The sequence below is a fragment of the Camelus ferus genome, chromosome 21, assembly GCF_009834535.1.
Source record: "Camelus ferus isolate YT-003-E chromosome 21, BCGSAC_Cfer_1.0, whole genome shotgun sequence".
In the NCBI taxonomy this organism is placed as follows: Eukaryota; Metazoa; Chordata; class Mammalia; order Artiodactyla; family Camelidae; genus Camelus; species Camelus ferus.
Genome location: NC_045716.1, coordinates 9,899,129 through 9,915,152, shown reverse-complemented (window position 1 = coordinate 9,915,152; position 16,024 = coordinate 9,899,129). Strand labels below are relative to the sequence as shown.

Sequence of the window (16,024 nt, the reverse complement as noted above, 5' to 3'; positions counted from 1 at the left end):
TTCATTATTTCTTCAGACATTTACAGTCTTAATAGATATTGTTCCTATCCCACCTTCTTACTGCCTTGCAAGCTGTAGGCTCCCAGCCCTATATACTTGGGAGCACTGTTTGTTCCTAGGGTAGTCTTGAGCATTCTTGTTTCATAATCACTCTCATATTGTGTCCTTTTTGGATTAGAATTTTGGCTCAAACACCAGTAGGCTGTGTAACTTTAGGCAAGTCACTTAACCTATTTAAGTGTCAGGTTCCCAATCTATATTCATATAATCAACAGATATTTATTGAGGGCCTCTAATACCAGACACTATTCTAGGCTTGGAATTCATATTTAGCCACTTCTCTTTGAGAAATTCAGATAGTTAGTCATTGATAAGATTTGGTAACCAATGTGACCTCCAATTCTGTTCCTAGTTGTGCACAGTGTATCATTGTGCTTGCATATGGGGACTGAGAAGAAGAGACAGTCAGTCTTTAGGGCCACCACCAACTTACCATGTTAAGGTCAGCCACCAGGGTTCCAATTGCAAGGGGACTTGATGAGCCTCCTAAGAGAAAGTGAACACACTGAATGGTATTAAAACTTTTGAGCCAGGAGGGAGGGCAGAGTCTCTCCCTGGCTTCTTGGGACATACTTTGGATGGCAAGGAGGACATCTGGAGACAGGAAAGACAAAGGTACATAGAATCCAACTGGATTATTAATGAGAATAGATGCCTGTGGGAATAAGCCTGTGTGTTTCCTTTCAGATGTCTTCTGACTTGTCTCACAGTTTAAAAGCCAAAAATTGATAAGAAATTGAGAAAGTGAATGAGTTGTAACTTGAGGAGTCTATTAAGTGTTTTAATATTTATTTATTGAGTAAATATTAGTTGTCAGGCACTATGCTACATACAGTCAAGTATAGAAGATAAATATGATTTTATATCTGTATCTATGAACTTGTGATAAATACCAGAAAAGGGAAAAAAAGCAGAGTATTATGAGAGAGAATACTAACAGAAGTTACCTCATTTAGATGGAGTGACCAGTGAAGGCCTGTTTGAGGAAGGGACATTTAGTTTAGGACTTAACGGTTCTAGCCCCTGGTCAAATAAAAGTAGAGCAGAGATAGAGCAAGGATCTTTCCAAGAAGCATCTCAGGCAAAGGCCCTGAGGTAGGAAAGAACTTGTGTGAGCTGGCCTTGAGATGAGTTAAGGCTGTGGGACCCAAGGCCACGATCAGAGCATGTTTGTAGCATGCAGTAAATAATGACTGTACGCATGCATCAGTTATATAAGATTTAGGACAAAGAAAATAGAAATATGCGTGTACTAGAGATATTCTGTAAGCCTAATGAACAAAGAAATTCACATTACACATGTGCTGGCAGAGAACAGATAAAAGCAGGACAGGTGCATCATAGGCGCGTGCACCTCCCTGTGGCAATAGAATAAAGTGTTGTTAACCCCATGGTGTCTCTGGCTGAAGTCTGTCCAACAGTATAGCTACTCTTCGTGTGTTTTTTCGTTTGGGTCACTCAGCTTCCAGAACCCCACATCAGCCCTCCTCGGCTGACAACTTGCCATTTTTAGTGAACTGAAAGACCAGTGTGGCCTAAGTGTGGTGAGAGAGGAAGAGAATAGAAAGAGCTAAGTTGTAGAGTTAGAAAGAGCTCAGATAATGCAGGGGCTTGGAAGTTGTGATAAAGAGTTCAGATTATATTCTAAAGGCAGTGGGCAGCCATGAAGTGTTACTTTAAACAGCAAACTGACATGGTCAGATTTACATTTGTATCAGTGACAACTGAAAGAGTGACATGACCCACCTCTGTGGAAGGCAGGGAAGTACAATGCTGTCATGCTTCTGCAATAAAGTCAACAGCAGACCAATAGCATGTGCAGAGTATCATCAGGAGATGGAGCATGAAGCACCACTGAATGAGATTGCAGAAGAATCTCAATTCCCACCAAAGAGTCCTGTTCCGGACCCGGGACCCTCTTGCATTTATTATTTCAGCCAATAGATGTTCGAGTTTTTACACAGTGATGGTGAACAAGATAGACACAGTGTATCACATATAATTTGTCAATCCTCAGTACTGTCCCTATCTTTTTACCCTCTTCCCTGTCTCCAGGAGCATAAAGCCTAGAAATTACAATTCTATGTTCTGTTGCAAGTAGAATCTGATTGGATTCCACCAATGAGAAGCAATTGCATGAGGTTTGGAAGGTGGTGGAGCAGCTAGTGGTTGTCACAGCAGCTACTGAAAGGAGTGTTGGGGATAGTAGAGGCAGTATAAGGCTTTTCTGTAGCTTTCCGCTGTCCTGCCAGTGTTGCTGGCAGCTGAAACTATTGGTTGTAGCATGTTTTGTACTTCAGAGTTTCCTTCCTGACCTTTGCTTGTCTAGTCTTTAATTCCTATGTTAATCCTTTCCCCACTTTGCACATTTAGAGTGTCTTCTGTTTTCCTGACCAGAGTCCAATCAATATACAAAGGACAGGGGAAGAAAGGAAGTAGTCTTGGCATCTAATAATACTGTTACATGGGGTAGCAGGGCTAAAGGACAATTTTGGCTTCATTACTACTGTCATCCACAGCCTCTTGATTTTCCCCCTTCAACTTGCTATGACCTAGAGAAGCAAGAGTTATGCTTGATAGATTATCTCCCAACTCATCCTTTCAGACTAGAAAACAATGTCTAGGGACAAGACATAGCTGCCCATAGTCACAGGTTACTGTTTTATAGAATTCTTAAGGTTTGGGACAGTACAGAAGGAAAAGTAAAAGAATGAGGCATCAGGATTGGAAGGGAAGATTAAAAGTTGTCATTTTTGTCTACTGATAATGTATATCTATATAGAAACCCTCCCAACCCAGAAATCAATAGACACACTATCAGAAATAAAAAGAAAGCTCCGCAAGTTTGTAAGATTCAAGGTTATTTATTACAAAGTAAAGAGCATTTATTTAAACCAGATATAGTCATCCATATTAGCTATCTACTGCTGCATAACAAATGACCCCAAAAATGTAGTGGCTTAAAATTACAAATATTTAGTATCTTAAAATTGCTGTGGTCAGGAATTCAAGCTTGGTTTAGGTGGGTGTTATGGAACTGGATGTTTGTATCCCTCCCAAATTCATTTATCAAAACTCTATGTCCCAAAGGGATGGTATTAGAAGGTGAGTCCTTTGGAAAATAATTTGGATTAGATGACATCATGAAGGTGGAACCCTCATGAATGGGATTAGTGCCCTTATAAGAGTCAGGAGAGAGAGATTGCTTCCTCTCTTTTTCTGCCATGTGAGGATACAATGAGAAGTCAGCCATCGGCAGTGCAGAAGCTGCAGTCTTTTTATAACATAATCTTGAAAGTGATATCTGAACACTTCTGCTGTATTCTGTTAGTCAGAAGAAAGTCAGTAGGTCCAGCCCACACTCAAGGAGAGAAAGTTATGAAAGGATGTGAATACTAGGAGATGGGGCATCACTGGGGTCATCTTAGAGGTTGTTTACCACAAAATCTAAAAATATCACAGAAAATGATACTGTTTGTAATCACAACAAATTACAAAGTATCAAGCAATTAATCTAAGAAAGAATGGATAAGACCATCCTGGAGAAATGTTTTAAATGTCATAAAGAGCATGTGAAAAACTACGGATAGGGAAAAAATGTTGTAAAGAAAACATTTCCCCTTTGTTAGTGTGATTACAGTTAATAGTCCAGTGGAGAATTTTTAAGACCGTGATATTTTTTCTTTTCCTAATGCATATAGGGGAGATTAAAGACACTCAAATAGCTAAGTCAATTTTGAAAAAGAATAGCAAAGAGGGAAATTTTTGCCATATTATCTCTACAAAGCCATAATTACGAAAACCATATGACTCTGGTACTGGAATAGAGAAATAAATCAATGAAACAGAAATAAGAGCCCAGAAGAAGATTCAACTGTATGTATAAACTTGATATATGAAAAGTATGCCACTCTAATTCAGTGAGGGAAAGTACGGATTGTGTTGGGAAAACTGGTTCACACGTGGAGAAAAACAAAGATGGACCCATTTCATATCACAAAGGTGAACTCCAGATAGATTCAAGGCTAAAAACGAAATTTGTGATGATGGAGAGAAGACATTTGCAATGTCTAAAAGTAACAATGGGTTAATATCTATAATATAAAGTACAAGGAGATCCTGTGAATCAACACAAAAGAGACAAGAAACCCAACTGAAAAATGGGTGTAGTGTACAAACAGGAAATATGCACACAGAAAGGAAGACCTCACAAGAAATCAGAAAAAGAAAATTAATAGACAAGGCAATATGAATTTATATCCATAACATTTTGTAAAAATTAAAAAGATCGATAGTACCAAGTAGGGATGAAGATATAGGATAGGTCATCATGAAGTTGGTGGTGGTGTCAAGGGATTCGGCCACTCAGATGAGCAGCCTGGAAGTACTAAGTGAGAGTAAATATGTAAGGTGAATATTTGTGAATGAAACTTCAGCTAGGAGCGTACTGGGGCCTTTGCTTTCTTCTGGGGGTAATCAGAAGGTTTGGCCTTTCTATTTACTTGGCAGCTACTCAGAATTCTCCTCCAGAGTTGTGGAGATTCACGGCTGCTCTTTTCAGCATGAACCACTCTACGCTACTGCTGAATCACATCTAGAGCTCTGGGCCACGGTCCACTGTGTCAGCTGCTCTGCTAAAGCCCTGGAGGGATTGGAAGAGACAGGACTCACTTCTCCTTACCACCCTCTCCTTATAACCTCTGTGCAACTAACATGCTAAGTTGGGGATGCATACTTGGAGTATGTTTACTAAAGAATCAGGACAATTTCTAAAGGGAATTGCAATGCTAGAGGAACCATAATTAAAGATCATTTATATTTTCATCTAAGGAGTTAAGATACTTAAAAATTCTAACAATTTGTACAAGGTGGGTTCTCTGATTTGGTCCTGTACTTAAATTTGCTCCCAGGTGTCATGCACATCCCTTTAAATCTGTACAACAGGCAATCTTACCCCTTTTCCTGAAAAAAATCACTAGCTCTGACCTTTTCTTCCCCTTCCATCAATTATCTCATTTCCTTGCCTAAATCCTTTTGTTGGAAGGGATCTGTCTATCTGTCTCACATCTTTTTTATCCATTTATCTGTTGATGGATATTTTTGTTGCTTCCATGTTTTAAGCCTTGTAAGTAGTGCTGCTATGACCATTAGGGTGCATGTATTTTTTCAAGTTATTTAGCGTTTTTGTCTTTTCTGAATATGTGTCCAGAAGTATGCTTGCTGTATCATTTGGTAACTCTATTTTCAGTTTTTTAAGGAACCTCCATACTGTTCTCCATAATGGCTGCACCAATTTACATTCCCACCAACAGTATAAGAGGGGTTCTTTTACTCTACACCCTCTCCAGCATTTATTCTTTGTAGACTTTTGATGACGGCCATTCTGACTGTGAGCAGTGATACCTCATTGTAGCTTTGATTTGCATTTCTCTGATAATTAGTGATGTTGAATATTTTTTTCATGTGTCTATTAGCCATCTGTACGTCTTCATTGGAGAGATGTCTATTTAGGTCTTCAGCTCATATCATTTTTATTGAGTTATTTCAGGATGCTTTAAGTGTTTTGTATGGTTGTATGTATGGTGGAATTCTTAAACTTACATTTTCTTCTTATTATAATTATAAACTTTAGATTTACCATTTTTTAAATAACTTTGAAGAAAGCTATATGTCAGTTCAAAATCTACCCCCCTGTAAAAGAGAGTGAGAACCTCATGCTGTCATTCTGGTCTCATCTGTCGCCCTGTTTCATGAGAGGAGAGTGAGATGTGGGCTAAAAGTGCCTGGAGAGGAGGAAGTGCCAGCTGTTGGAGTCTGACTGCAAAGAGCCTCATGTGTCGCACTGAGAGCTCTGGACCACTCCCAGAATCACACCTTCCACCAGAAGGTTTTAGGCAAGGAAGTGAGATCATTGAATCCATTTTTACGAGCATCATTCTTGCAGCGTTTTGTAGGGTGACTTGGGCTTGGGAAAGGCCAGGCCAGGGAGACCAGTTAGGGTGTCATGGCAATGTTTCAGGGGAGAGATAAGAAAAGTCTGACCTCAGGCAGTAACAGGAGGGAGACAGTGTGCTGATGTGGGAAACAGGTTCCAGGTAAAGTCAACAGTTCCTGGAGGAGAGGAAGAGAGTGGAGCTGAATTTGTCACTAGAAAGAGTGACCTCAGGTGAAACAGGCTGTACTGGGAATGAAGGGGCGGTGGGCGGAATGTGGCAAGGAAGTAAGTTTGATGTTGGTTTGGTTCAGGTGGAGGACCAGAATAATAGGCATGGAAATGCCAAAGCACAATGTAAAAATGAATAAAATTTCAGAAGGAGAGCCTTTTAATAAAATGGGAAATAGGGGTTTAGGGAGGTTTCCATGGTTGATGTGGAGCTGAGCCCTTGGGAATTATTTGTTTGTAAATGGTATTTGAAGCAGGAGAAATGTGTGAAGTCAGTCTGGGTAGAGTCCCATCTTTAGAAAGCAAACAAACGAGCAGGGACATCAGTTAAATTTGAACTGCAGGCTAAAAAAAACCAAATAATTTTTAGTATGCTCCATGTAATGTTTAGGACATAATTGCCCTAAAAACTGGTTATTGTTTGAGATTCAAACTAAACTGGGCACCATGTACTACATCTGACAACTGTAACAGAGGTTGCAAACAGAAACACCCATGGGGACCAGGAAGGGGCCATTTCACTCGGTAAGGTGCTGTGTGAGACATAGTGGAGGGTGTGCAGGCTGGGCAACTGGGGCACCCATGTCCGTCCAGGGGGGCAGCTGCCACCCAGCTCCAGCTGACTGGGTTTGCAGAGATGGCCTCTAGACTGCCTAATATTCTATTGTTTCAAAGTAAAATATAAATATATATATAATTCTAATTTTTAAAGGGGACAATCGATGGAAAGAAATGACACTGTGAGGCACAAAGAAGGACTGTCGGCTCCATAAGGCACATGGGCCACTGGTTTGCAACCTCCGGTCTCATCTCTGCAGAGTGGGTGGGGCAGGTGTTTCACCGGCAGATTACGGGGGCTTTGTAGTGTCAGGGTGAATACTACTTGCGTATGGGGAAAGGATGACAGCAAGGGGGTGATTCCCTCCTGCAAAAGGTAAGAGATAAAAGCGACTCCTCTGGCCGCGACTCCCTGGTCTCGCCCTCAGTGCCTGAACGGGCCCCACCGGTCACTCTCCCCATCGCTGGGCAGTGGCCAAAGCCCACAGGGCTGCACCGATGGATGCTGATGCTACCTGCTCTCACGGGGCCAGAGGAAGGTGAGCTCACCCCACCAGGCTTTCAGGTCACAGGGCAGCAGCGATTGGGGTTTTTGAAAGCTCTCATCAGAAAATTGTGGGCGGAAACTTCCCGGGGTTTGCTCTGAGCTTCTTGAGGCTTGTCAGCTTCAGATGCCAAGTGAGTGGGTGTCTCTTTGAGAAGCAGAAAGAGAGCAAGACAGAGATAACGAAACAGAGGTGTTTCCCTTGGCTCTGGAAACTCTATAAAGAGAGGGCCAGCTCCCTTCTCTTGAGCAGTCAGAAACAAGAGTCCCGTCCTTGACACCCGGGCCTCCGCAGGATTGAGAAGGAGGAGAACCCTTGGCCGGGGGCTGGCCCGAGTCACTGGCTGCCATGCAGCAGTCCCTGAATTACCCGTACCCCCCAATCTTCTGGGTGGACAGCAGTGCCAGCTCTCCCTGGGCCTCTCCACGGTCGGTCTTCCCCTGTCCATCCTCTGCGCCAGGAAGGCCTGGGCAAGGGAGGCCACCGCCGCCACCACCACCACCACCACCACCAACACTACCGCCACGGCCACCACCGCCACTGCCTCCACTACCACTGCCACCTCTGAAGAAGAGGAGGGACCACAGCACAGGCCTGTGTCTCCTTGTGATGTTTTTCATGGTTCTGGTGGCCCTGGTTGGACTGGGGCTGGGGATGTTTCAGCTCTTCCACCTGCAGAAGGAGCTGGCGGAACTCAGAGAGGTAAGCTGCCCAGTGGATGGCTGTGTCCTGGCCGCACGGGCTTAAGACAGTCCTGCTAGAGTGGAGGGTGGATGGCCACAGTGGTCCATACGGACCACAGGCTTGCTTGAACAGCACTTTGCAGTCCTTTTTTTCCCATCTTAGAAATGAGTCAATCTAGCTTTCCTATTCTGTATGCAGAGAAATGGAGGCTCAGATGAATGAAAGTTTTTTGTGTCTTGGGATGGATCAGGGCCAGAATAGGACTGGCAGCTACACTTCTCCCTTTCTCAGTTGGAAGTGAATTTGTGCAAGTGGGCAAGCTAAATTTTCTTGAAAATACTTACAAATATTGGAACTATTCCAAATCACAAAACTGAGGCATGGCTGGAGAGTTTCTAAGTTAGGAGAGGTTCTATTGTGTTTAGATTCCCTCCCCAGTGCTTCGTTTGCTTGACCATCCTGCCTCCTTTGCTTAAAGAACTTCGTATTCATTATACACCTTTTCTCTTTCTCTTTTGCCAGTCCACCAGCCAAAGGCAAACAGCCTCATCTTTGGAGAAGCAAATAGGTGAGTCCTTATAGGCACGTACATTGAGTTTCTAAAGCTAGTCCTCAGTGCTGAACCATGTTGATGGCAAGCCTTGAATTCCATCTCATTCTTGGGCAACTGTACACTACTAGAGGAATCCTAACCAATTCTGAACCACTGGTCATTTGGGGTGTTTGAGCTGCCCTAAAATAGAAAGTGAATTTAACTGCTCAAAGATCAGTGTAGTGGAGTCTTGCACACAATTCAAAATAATTCCTACTTGACTTTGGAAAGAGAAACACACATGTACAACCCTGGGCCTTTGCCCCCCGAGCAGCTGGCTCCAGGCTTGTCCCTTTCCTCAGGCCTCTTGGTTCCCAGGCACAGGGCAGTGGCTATAACACCTCGAGAGGTGTGGGCAGAGACAACTGTTGCTGGAAGAGATCTTCCTCACCTCTTTAAACTCTCTAAGAGACTACTTAAGAGCCAAGCCTTATTAATTTTTTTCATAGGATGTATTTAAGCTTTAAAAATGTGAGCAACCAACCATCCACATTAGGATGGTTCTTTTGCAGCCACTGAAAAGCTTGAGGGAAGACTTTAGCTATTATTCAAGGGGCAGACCGCTTCCCTCACAGAGGCAATTGTGAGCTAACTTCAGTAACAAAGGGAGATTCTTTGTTTGAGATCCAGCACAGGAAAAAGATGAAAGTGTTCAACATTGACCTCCTGAAGTTTCAGGACATAGTTTGGGAAACTGTGGACAGATAGGCTTAGAATACTCCAGCTCATTAAACTAAGAGTCATTGAACTTCAGATTGGGTAAGAGTTGGAAAAAAGCTTAAAGAACATCTGGTCCAGTCATGTCTTTTTACAGAAGAGAAACAAAACGCCAGACAGAATAGGTGATGTGTCCAAGGCCACTGCTGTGGAAATGGGGCTAGAAAGGAACATGGGATCCCAGTGCCTCGTCACCTACAGGGCTTCCAGTACGTGCTCTGGTTCCTCCTGAAACAGAGGAAGTCCTATTTCTCTAAGATGGTCGTGGAATGAGAAATAAAGATGGCAGGCAAGACGCCTCTGTGAAGACAATAGGTAGATCTTACCCTTAGACATTGGGAAGAAAACAGAAAGTAGCACTGGCCATCCAGTAAGGGGAGCCTGTTCCAATTTCTCAGGAGGCGCCTAAAGCAGGTGACTCAAGTCACCCTATTGCCCTAGGGTGTAAGCTCTTAGCAGACACCACCCTTAGGATCCTCCAGTTTCTACTTCTGAGTCTGAAATTCCCGATGGGCCCAAGCAGATCAGAAATACTTGTTAGAACGATAAAACCTCTGGAGGATTTCTAAAATAAGATAGCTTTGAAAAATAGTGGAATGTGGCTGGTAAAATGGGCACCTAGTTACTTAGCTTTCACCCACTCTCTGCAGCCATTTTAGTGATTTAAAGTCAAGGGAACAGATGAGTCAGGTCTGCCCATCCCACTAGTCCACGATCTTCCCTAGATCAACCCCAATGGACCAGGAATGGTGAGTTATCACATGGAAAGCAAAACAACTTTACTATTAAGAGATGCAAATTTTAAAGAGGGATGCCCACTTCTATCCATCAAATTAGTAAAGATTAAAAAAAAAAAAAAAAAAAAACACAAACCCAGATTGGTAATAAGTGTGAGAGAAAAGGGTCTGCTTAAACTTTAGTTGACAGTCAGTGAGCATGTAAATTGCTAGACCTTTTCTGAAGAGCAGCTGGGAAAAATATATCAAAGGATTGAAACTGTGCATTTACCTTGTAATCTTATCATCGAGACTTTATCTGAAGAAAATAAAGATGTGCTGGAAAATTTATACATAAGAATGTCCATCACTTCCTCGTAAGGCTATTTATAATAAATAATTCTGAAGAGAATTAAATGCCTCTTAATAGGAAATTAGTTAAATACATTATATTCAGATGAGAGCATAATATGTAGCAACTAAAAACTATATATTACAAGGACATTTAATGCCATAGAGATGGTGCATTCTATATTGTTAGGTAAAAAGAAAAGTTATAAAAAGTATGTTTAGTTTAATATTGAACCAATGCATATGCACACTTCTGTATTCTCAGTAAAGATCTAGAAGAATTTATGCCCCAACAGATTAACTATGATTTTCTCTGGGAGGTACTATTATTGATTATTTAAACTTTTTCATTTGCGTCCCTTTCACTTTTCATTCTTCCACAGTTAACTCATTACATCGCTTATTCATTCACAAATATTCTTGGAGTGCTTCCTGTGCGCCATGCTGGCTGTTGGGTGGTGGGTGATGACTGAAAACCAGAGACAAGGGGCCTGGCCTCAGGAAGCTCTTAGCATGCTAGAGGCAAGAAACAAAAGCAAACACTCAGAAAACGCAATTTCAAATTTCAAGTTGTACTAAGTGCGACCTAAGATACAGTGATCTGAAAAGTCCCCTCTGAGGGGGTATTGTTACTGCGGGTGTGTGTTGATGTGTGAGTGGGGTAAGAGGACGGAAAAAAGCATTCCAGCATTCCAGAGAACGGCATGTGCGAAGACCCTGGGGCAGGAAACAGTCATCACCAAAGGGTAGGATGTATTTCTAGTTGATTTATTCTAGTATGTGTCCGGCAGGTATTTTGATTGAGTACCTTCTACGAGAAGGACACTGTACAAGGCTCTGTGAGGGATACAGAGATATGCAGCATGTGGTTCTCTGTTCCATTTCCTGTCAGTTCCTGGCTGGGTGCCAGATCAGCTAGCTGCACAGACAGTTTGTGGTGTAGGACTGTAGAAGAGACTCAGTTTTGCCTTTCCTGTTCACTAACACCTCATCCATGGTGGGTGGTCTTGGGCGGCTGCAGAGTTAATGATTGCTCATGTAATAATTTCAGTTAACGGAGCATTCTCATGCCACATGTGAGTTTTACAGGCTAATCACAAGGAGCCTGATGTGGATGAATGCCTTTCTATGAATCTTTCTTGAACGTCTTAGCTGAATTCATTAGCTAAGTGGTAGGGCTATTCTGCTGAAATATCTAAAGTCAGAGGCAGAGTGTCTATTTTGAGAACTGTTGTCCATTTTAAATCTTTCAGTTTAATTTAGCAAACATTTACTGGTCACATGCCCTGTGTTAGTAACCAAGCTAATTACTCTGGTGGATTAAATATATAGGAAGGAATTTGCCATGTATTTGGTGGAATAAGGCTAGTTATGTAGTTACTACAACAAAAAAGGAGTCAGAACTGACAAGAGAGATGAAGACAGAGTGATTCTAGGTTTCAAAGGAGGGAAAACTCATATGTGATTAGAAAGGCTTGGGAGGGTTTCCCAGGGAAAGAGATGTTTTAGATGGCATATATAAGATACGTGTAAGGAATCTGATGCAGAGGTCTGTTTGGAAGGGCATTCCAGGCAGAAGGAACAGCATGGACAAAGGTACAGTGGCGGGGAAGCTGGGTATGTTCAGAGCTATTGTGTGGCTACATTCAGGGTGAGTGAGTAGATGAGATAAGGCTGGACAGATAGGCAGAGACCAGGTGGTGGGGGAACTTGTCCACAGTTAACATGTTCAGTGAGGAGCCATTCGAGATGTTTGAGACCTTAGGATAATTAATTTGGGGCAGATTGTAGAATGCCTCTGAGGAAGCCCCAGTGGCCAGGAGATGCATTAGGAGTCTTCTTCTGCCTTTGTCAGATTCCTAAGGGCAGAAGAGCTAGAGTGGACCAGGCCCTGGATTTGGAGTCAGGAGACCTGAGTGTGGGTCTCATTCTGAGGCTGAGTAGCCAGGTCTTCCTGGACAAGTCATTTTGCCATCTGTAGGATGGGACAATAATCTCTACCTCAATGGCTTGTGGCAAGCTTCCAATGCAGTAACTGACATGACAGGTCTTTATAAGCCAACCTTTATGCTGTTTTATTGGAACATTGTGATCTATGCGTATGTCTGTCTTAATGGGGTTCCTTTTCTACCTCTGTTTCTGAAACGCAGGCTGCTGTGAGTCCTACACTTCAGACTTGTGTGACTAGCATATGTTAGACTGTTGTCATTTATGCTTTTAAAAGAGCCTCTTTTATTTAAATGCCCTGTTTAGAGCCCCACAAAAAGAATAGTTTTTATCTCATTTTTACATATATTTTTCATCTCTCTATGATACAGGTCAGCCCCATCCACCCTCTGAGAAAAGAGAGCTGAGGAAAGTGGCCCATTTAACAGGTCGGTATCTGGAAGGTGGGCTTGGGAAAGCCTTTGGCAGAAAGTGGAAGAGCTGCTTGGTTTCCTTTATTGTGCTCTGGGGGAGTCGTTACTTTCCACTGACAGGATTTGAAGCGCAAGAGGAGTCCCATCTTTCTGGTCACGTCGACCACACACACATTGAGCCCCTACTCTGGGCAAGGCCCTGTTCTAAACTAGAGACATGATCCCTGCCCAGAAGGACCTCGCTCTTTCTAGTCATTCTAAGGACCCTTAGGGAATTTGGGGCACAGGTCCAAGAGGTGAGAGCTGGGAAGGTGGGGAACGATGAATATTTTTAGTCAGCGTTTCCCTGGTTTTCTGGAAAAGCTTCACTCTGCTTTGTCCAGGAGCAGAAATAGGAGAAGGGAGGTGCAGTCCTGGTACTACTGGTTGTGTAGTGGAGTGAAATGATTCAATAGCAACATGAGACGAGTACTCACGGTGCAAAGTCCATAAATACCTGAAAGGTGGATAAGTCTCAGAAAGTGGTGTGCTGCTGTCCCTGAAATTATTTTGTCAGAGGCTGTAAAATGATCCAATTTAGATCAACAGACATTTCTTGAGCTCATGCTGTATGCCAAGCCTCGGGGACATGGGAGATGAATAACACATGGCTCAAGGAGCTTAAAATTTAATAGGGAGAGACAGGTCCCTAAGCAATAATTTCAGCATTTTCTACTTAAGGGGTGCACACAATGCTGTGAGGACACAAAAGGAAGAGGATTTTAGCCCAAGCTGAAGAATTCTTAGTGTAGGCGAAGAGTTGAACCAGATGATCCCTAACTTTAGAACTTCAGAGTTCCTTGGATTTGGCTTTTCCTCTCATGAAAGGACCTCAAACCCTAGCAGTTTTGGGGGCTAATTCTGCATATCACAGAATCTTTGTTCCGGAAAGCTAAAATCATCTCAGTCATTTCTCACTGCCGTTGATCAGGGGTATATGCTCTGGTACCAGTTGTGTAGATGATAAAATTAAGGAGGTCAATTTGATAAAGGTGTTGAAGAAATTCAGTGATAAATCAATTCTGACCCATCACCCAGTTCTACATGGGCTGTGTCATTTTGGGTTTTTAAAAAAAACAACATTTCCTAAGGGATGGTCCATTTTGCCTTGAAAGCTTGGTTTGTGGGACGCATGAGCATTCCTGGCTGTAAGCTCCTCTCTGACTTGATTTCAGGCAAGCCCAGCTCAAGGTCTATCCCTCTGGAATGGGAAGACACCTACGGAATTGCCCTGGTCTCTGGGGTGAAGTATAAGAAGGGCAGCCTTGTGATCAATGACACCGGGCTGTATTTCGTGTATTCCAAAGTGTACTTCCGGGGCCAGTCCTGCAACAACCAGCCCCTGAACCACAAGGTCTACATGAGGAACTCTAGGTATCCCCAGGACCTGGTGCTGATGGAGGGGAAGATGATGAATTACTGCACTACTGGCCAGATGTGGGCCCGCAGCAGCTACCTGGGGGCCGTGTTCAATCTCACCAGTGCTGACCATTTATATGTCAATGTATCTGAGCTCTCTCTGGTCAATTTTGAGGAGTCTAAGACATTTTTTGGCTTATATAAGCTCTAAGAAAAGCACTTTGGGAGTCTCTCCATTATGGTTCCCTGTTACAAGCACTGAGAATGTTATCTTGAATGAGGGTCTTCCTGAGTCCACTTGAGGTCAAGAAAGAAGACATCAACCAAGAGGATCTTGAGACCACAGGGTCCAGCAGGTCCAGGATTCCTCATCTCACCTGAGGTTCATGAGCCCGACAGGAGGAGGACTGTGACTGATGAGCGTGACACTCGGGGCTGCCATGTGAAGATGCAGAGGCAGGGAAAAGCAGCTACCAGCGAGTTCTTCACTCATCTCAAGTGGCCAAGAGCATTTTGGCACATTGAAAAGGACATCGTTTAACTCACCTTTTGGGGTGGGTCTGTTGTCTACCTCAGGGGAGGCTGTCTTTTACATATATGGATGCACGTGAGTGTATAAGGGATGGAAAAAGAGGACTAGGCTTGCGTGATAAGCTAAAGAGACTGAAAGGCCAGTGTCCCACTGGCAGCATCTTTACTTTTAAATGCATAGCCTGAGCCTCCACGTGATGCTAACGGAGAAGCAAGGGACTTAAGCCATTCCGTATACAGCATGTATATTTCTAGTGCAATGGTAGGGGTGTGTGTGTGTGTGTGTGCGCGCGCGCGTGTGCTATGTGACCAGAAGAGTTACATATGTAGAGAGAACATGCAGATTGTGAAGGACATGTGAGAAAAAATGAATTACACTTGGTGGTAGATTTTGAATGCTTTTTGGCAACCAACTCTAATAGTCCTCAAAGCTGTTTGAATGTTAGTTATTAATGCTGTTTTCCCATAATATAACCAATATTTATATATACTTTATGCATTTTTAATGAAAAGGATACATGTAACAAAAACTATATTTTAGAATACAGATAAACATTATGAGTGTCCTTTTAGGAAATCACTAAGATCTGGATTTTTTCCTTATTATTTCTTTCCTTTATGGCTTCCTCATTCATCATGAATTAAGCCCACTTTAAAAAGAATTTACTAGGGTAGGAAGAACTGCAAGGCAAATCTTTCCAACTTTGCCAGGCTCTCCTCCCCTCTAGATATCTTCTCCCCTCCTCCCCCATCTCCCATTATCCAGGGTTTCCATGACCAATATTATTGCCAGTGTTAAGCTCGCCCATAGCTTTGATGACCATTTGTCTTTTCCTGGGGGCAGAGACATGGCATAGTGGAAAGGGTGCAGACTTTGGACTGAAAAACCTGAACCTGAATCTTTGTTCCTCCACTTACTGACTGTGCAGTCACTGGACAGTCCACTGGACCTCTCTTGGACAAAAAAAAGGCTGATTATATAAAATATCTAACACATAGTAGAATGTCAAAACACGGTATCTGCCGTTATTAATAAGCCACTCTGCAGGGGCACTTCATTCTCCAGAAGAAGCCACTTATCTGAGGGGTCGATCCGAACACCTGGCTTCTTGCCCTCTTACCTTGGTCACTCACAGTAAACTTTTCCTATTTTCTCCAAATACTCATTACCATGACCCCTCTCTAGACTTTGTCATCATTAAAAAACAACAGTATCTCCTTTAGAATTTGATTTCAGATATCTTATTTTCACAAGATCAGTTTCTATTCTTCCAACTCAATTGGTCCAACATTTTCTCTCCTAAAAATATGTGCTTTTATCCTCTTGTGACATCTAGTTAATAAATGCT

At 42.7% G+C, this 16,024-nt stretch overlaps 1 protein-coding gene across 1 annotated transcript; it reads left to right on the top strand.

The window, feature by feature from the left end:
* Positions 1–7,365: 7,365 nt before the first annotated feature.
* Positions 7,366–15,162, top strand: FASLG (Fas ligand). The gene is made up of 4 exons (XM_006187692.2): positions 7,366–8,028; positions 8,533–8,578; positions 12,705–12,761; positions 13,961–15,162. The coding sequence occupies exons 1-4, from the start codon at positions 7,675–7,677 to the stop codon at positions 14,353–14,355; spliced, it is 852 nt and encodes a 283-aa protein (XP_006187754.1). The 5' UTR covers positions 7,366–7,674; the 3' UTR covers positions 14,356–15,162.
* The last annotated feature ends 862 nt before the right edge of the window (positions 15,163–16,024 follow it).

What these genes read in the sequence shown, in the direction of transcription:
- FASLG (XM_006187692.2), top strand. Translation starts at nt 7,675, where the DNA reads ATGCAGCAGTCCCTGAATTACCCGTACCCCCCAATCTTCTGGGTGGAC. An exon ending in ATCTTTGGAGAAGCAAATAG is followed by an intron (nt 8,579 to 12,704) that starts GTGAGTCCTTAT and finishes TCTATGATACAG; the next exon opens with GTCAGCCCCATCCACCCTCT. An exon ending in GAAAGTGGCCCATTTAACAG is followed by an intron (nt 12,762 to 13,960) that starts GTCGGTATCTGG and finishes ACTTGATTTCAG; the next exon opens with GCAAGCCCAGCTCAAGGTCT.